The sequence below is a fragment of the Morone saxatilis genome, unplaced genomic scaffold (assembly GCF_004916995.1).
Source record: "Morone saxatilis isolate NCDOM2014 unplaced genomic scaffold, NCSU_SB_2.0 Contig22, whole genome shotgun sequence".
Lineage (NCBI taxonomy): Eukaryota > Metazoa > Chordata > Actinopteri > Moronidae > Morone > Morone saxatilis.
Genome location: NW_023339785.1, coordinates 831,991 through 835,531, shown reverse-complemented (window position 1 = coordinate 835,531; position 3,541 = coordinate 831,991). Strand labels below are relative to the sequence as shown.

Sequence of the window (3,541 nt, the reverse complement as noted above, 5' to 3'; positions counted from 1 at the left end):
TTTAGATGGAATTGTGATTCTTGCAAACTTACACCCCTAAGATGTCACTAAATCTACGACACCTGGTCCTTTGTCAATCCCCAGGGGGAAAGCAATGGGTTTGGCCTTGTATTGTCAGCTCTGTATTTATCTATTTATTCATTGTATATGTTATTTTATAATAGATAAAATCTGTTTAATTATTATCGCTTGTTGTAGTAGATTAATAATGATTTTAAAAACAGTACATTCCGGAAAATAATATTGTGAAATGTGAATCGAATCGTGAGTTGGCGTGTTATGCTAAAATTATCGGAATTGCAATATGCAAGAGCTGCAATATCTTTATGAAATTTTAATAATGCAGCATTATAAATGAAGTACTGGGTAGTTGCCTCATGCCCTGCGCCTCCAAACCTTCCTGTTGTTTTGCCCTACTAGGCAGCATCCCATGTGTGAATCCTTTATTCAGCATCTTGCGTACCTTTTTTTTTGTGTGTGTTTGGTGTGGATACGACCTCCTTTGGACAGCCGTGTGCGTGTGACACAGAAGACGCGTGCCATACTGCTGTGTGTGTGTTGAGCTGGAGTGAGTGTCTGTTGCTGTTGCGCGGTGAGGGTCTTAAGGGAATGCTGATGTAAGAGGCGTTGACTCCAGTTCCAAAGGTTTGTTCATATTTTTTTTTTTTTTTTTTTTTTTTCCTAAACAAAGCTTTGCTGGCCTGCATTTCCTTTAGTGTCGCTAAATGTTTTGGTGCAGCCGAGAAAATGCTGGGTTGCAAAGCTTAAAAACAAAGCTTTTTGTTGGGGCTTTTTTTTGAAAAAAAGGGGGGGTCACAATGAAACAGGCGTTTGGATGTCTGCTCCGGGGACTGCGACTAGTTGTCAGAGTTTTCCTTCCCACACTCTGATAACTGAAACTGCAGTGGGTTTAACAGTGGAGCCCATAACTTCAACTGGTCTTTTTCTTTTTCCAAGGGTGGTGGATCACCTTGCAGGGCCTATAAAACACGCACTGGACAGGCATATTTTTTTGGCCAATCTAAATCTATTTTTGGTGCTAAAGCCATATCAGAGCAGGGAGGCATTTGAGGGCCAATAAAGCGCCCTTAGGGTGTTGCTCCAATCCCTTTCACACAGAGAGCTGGGAGGCTTATCTTGTGTGCCACATCAAGTATTCCTTGTCCTGCAGGATCTTATCAAAGCCACAAGGGGTCTTGCCCAGGCTCAGTCGATAAGTGGCGGACTGATTCTGATACCTGAACTTTGCCCATTGGCTGATACCAAGTACCGATCTGATGCATGTGCATTTACAAAATAGAACAGGACACTGCTGGGAAGTGGCAGGGTCCATTTTTGGGCTAATAAATGATGTGGTATTGGATCAGTGCACAGACGCGTACTTGCTGATGCACAGTAGCGCAGTATTTGAGGAATTTCCGAATTTTCTTTGTTATCAAATAACCTGTGACATTTGAACTCTTTCCAGTTGTGCAGCGGCGGCAGATGTCATCGGTCCCTGGTGGGTCTGGGGAGAACATAGTCTACGCCTTGCTGTGCGGTGCGGCCTTTGTTGGTGGTGCGTCATATGTAAGTTATATTCAGCAGTTTGGCTTCAACACATTTGATGATGCTAACACTAAGCAAGCTCTAGAATGCTAACAATGTGTCCTCAGCAAAGGGTTCTGAAATGACGTGATTTGCAATATCGGTGAAGCTTTCTGTTTGAGAAAGGAGAAATGAACCAGATGTCAGACTTTGCCCTCTCCCCACAGGCGTACAGCACTGTGTCCGGCGACAGTGCCAGGTACAATGAACGCGTGGCAGAAATCCAGGCCAGACCCAAAACGGAGTGGACACCTAAACCATGGCCACCCAAGAGTAAGTCTTCCTCACTACCACTCGCTCATAATGTGTGAAGCTACAATAAGACTGTATTGAGCCCAATAAAGTGGGGAAATTCACTTGCTACACAAGCTCCAGATACAACACAACAAAATGAGGAAATGCACTGTGAATAAAATTGGAATAAAACAAATAAAAGATATAATAGAAAAATAAGAGTTATATGAACACTGTATAAAGCTTTTTATATACTGATATTGATATGGAACATTGCACAGCAGAAGGTAGTGGTATGGTGTAGAAATAAATATAATTGCACAGGACAAAAAAATATATACAGCAGTGTCATTTAAAGGTAATATAGGCTATAAACCCAGGGTTTGGTTCTGATAGCCGCTTTTATTTTAGATCCGCTTCTACTTTGTCTTTGTTGGCCAGCAGTGATGGCCATTTTTGCTGGTTAAAATGACAAATGGACAAATAATATCGGCTGCATTAATTAATGTTAATTCTGTAAGTAACTTACAGACTCCAAAATGAAAGTTTGTCATAGTCTACTTAATGTACTCTGTGCATTATTTTTCGATATTTGCTTACACCCCTCTGTCACGGAGCCCTAAATGTGTCCCTTACAAAGTCTTGCATAGGGAACATGGGAATTGATAAGGTTGTATCGATACCAATAATAATGAGTTCTGCTTATTTATATGTACAGTTATAGTAGTTTGAGTTTCTTTGTGAAATAAAGCCATGATTTGGACTGCTTCTTCCTCTCTGCCATGACCATTTCTTGTTCCAGCAGCACAAACAAACCAGTCCGTCAGGAAAAACATGCTAGCAGTGATAAAAGGAATCTATGAGCCCGATGGCATTTAAGATGTCTTAAATATGATTTGGACAGGTCCTAAAAATTGATCAGATGAATGAAGTTAACATTACATGAATAAAGTTTTCAATCTTGCATGTGTGTTGGGAATTTTTACAACTACTAACCGACATGGAACCAATACCCATTTTCCTTAATATCCACTGTAGTTTTTTTAAGTGTGGATGTGAAATAGTCCTTAAAGACTAAAATTGAACCTGTTTGAACCTGCAGAGAACAATATTACAATAATCTTTTGTTGCGGTATTGGAATTGAAAATGTGGAATCAAGCCATCTGTAGTTGTAGGCCGATGCTGTTCTACCATCTAGCATAGTGGTTGGCAAAGAGCAAACTGTTCTGATCTAATTACTTAGTCTCCTAAATAGCTTAATGGACATAGAAACACCAGCTCCAGACAGAAGGTAAAATCCACAGCCATATTAAATCCAATGACTCAGTAACAGACGGTAACAAATGATGATTACTACTCCCATGTGGAGGAACCAAACAATACTGTGCTTGTTCTGCACCATGGGAGGCCTAATGGCTCATCCTGTGGACAGCTCCTGGTGCTAAAATCAGGACCAACAAACATGGTGGATGAAAAATGAAACCATTTGATTAAATCAAGCAATCAATCAGTATTAAACACTTATTTATTGTTTTGTAATAGAAATGAGCATCATACATATGGTAAAGATTAAAAGCACTTCTGTCTAGTCTTTAGCTCCTGTTCTTTCTATGATTTTATTTTTTGGTTTTTATTTATGTATTTGTTTTTATTGATAGTGCAAGATATGTGATTAACATTAAGAAGGGGGAGAGGAAAAATGTTTTGTTTTAGAGAGAG

At 39.8% G+C, this 3,541-nt stretch overlaps 1 protein-coding gene across 2 annotated transcripts in view; it reads left to right on the top strand.

Moving 5' to 3' along the window:
• The window catches only part of si:ch211-235e9.8 (uncharacterized protein LOC100002196 homolog), a 26,784-nt gene that overhangs the window by 12,529 nt on the left and 10,714 nt on the right, over window positions 1-3,541 (top strand). For both annotated transcript variants that reach the window (XM_035669598.1, XM_035669599.1), the window contains exons 2-3: window positions 1,469-1,569; window positions 1,755-1,860. In XM_035669598.1, coding sequence (XP_035525491.1) covers window positions 1,469-1,569; window positions 1,755-1,860 — 207 coding nt within the window. The remainder of the gene's footprint in view (window positions 1-1,468; window positions 1,570-1,754; window positions 1,861-3,541) is intronic.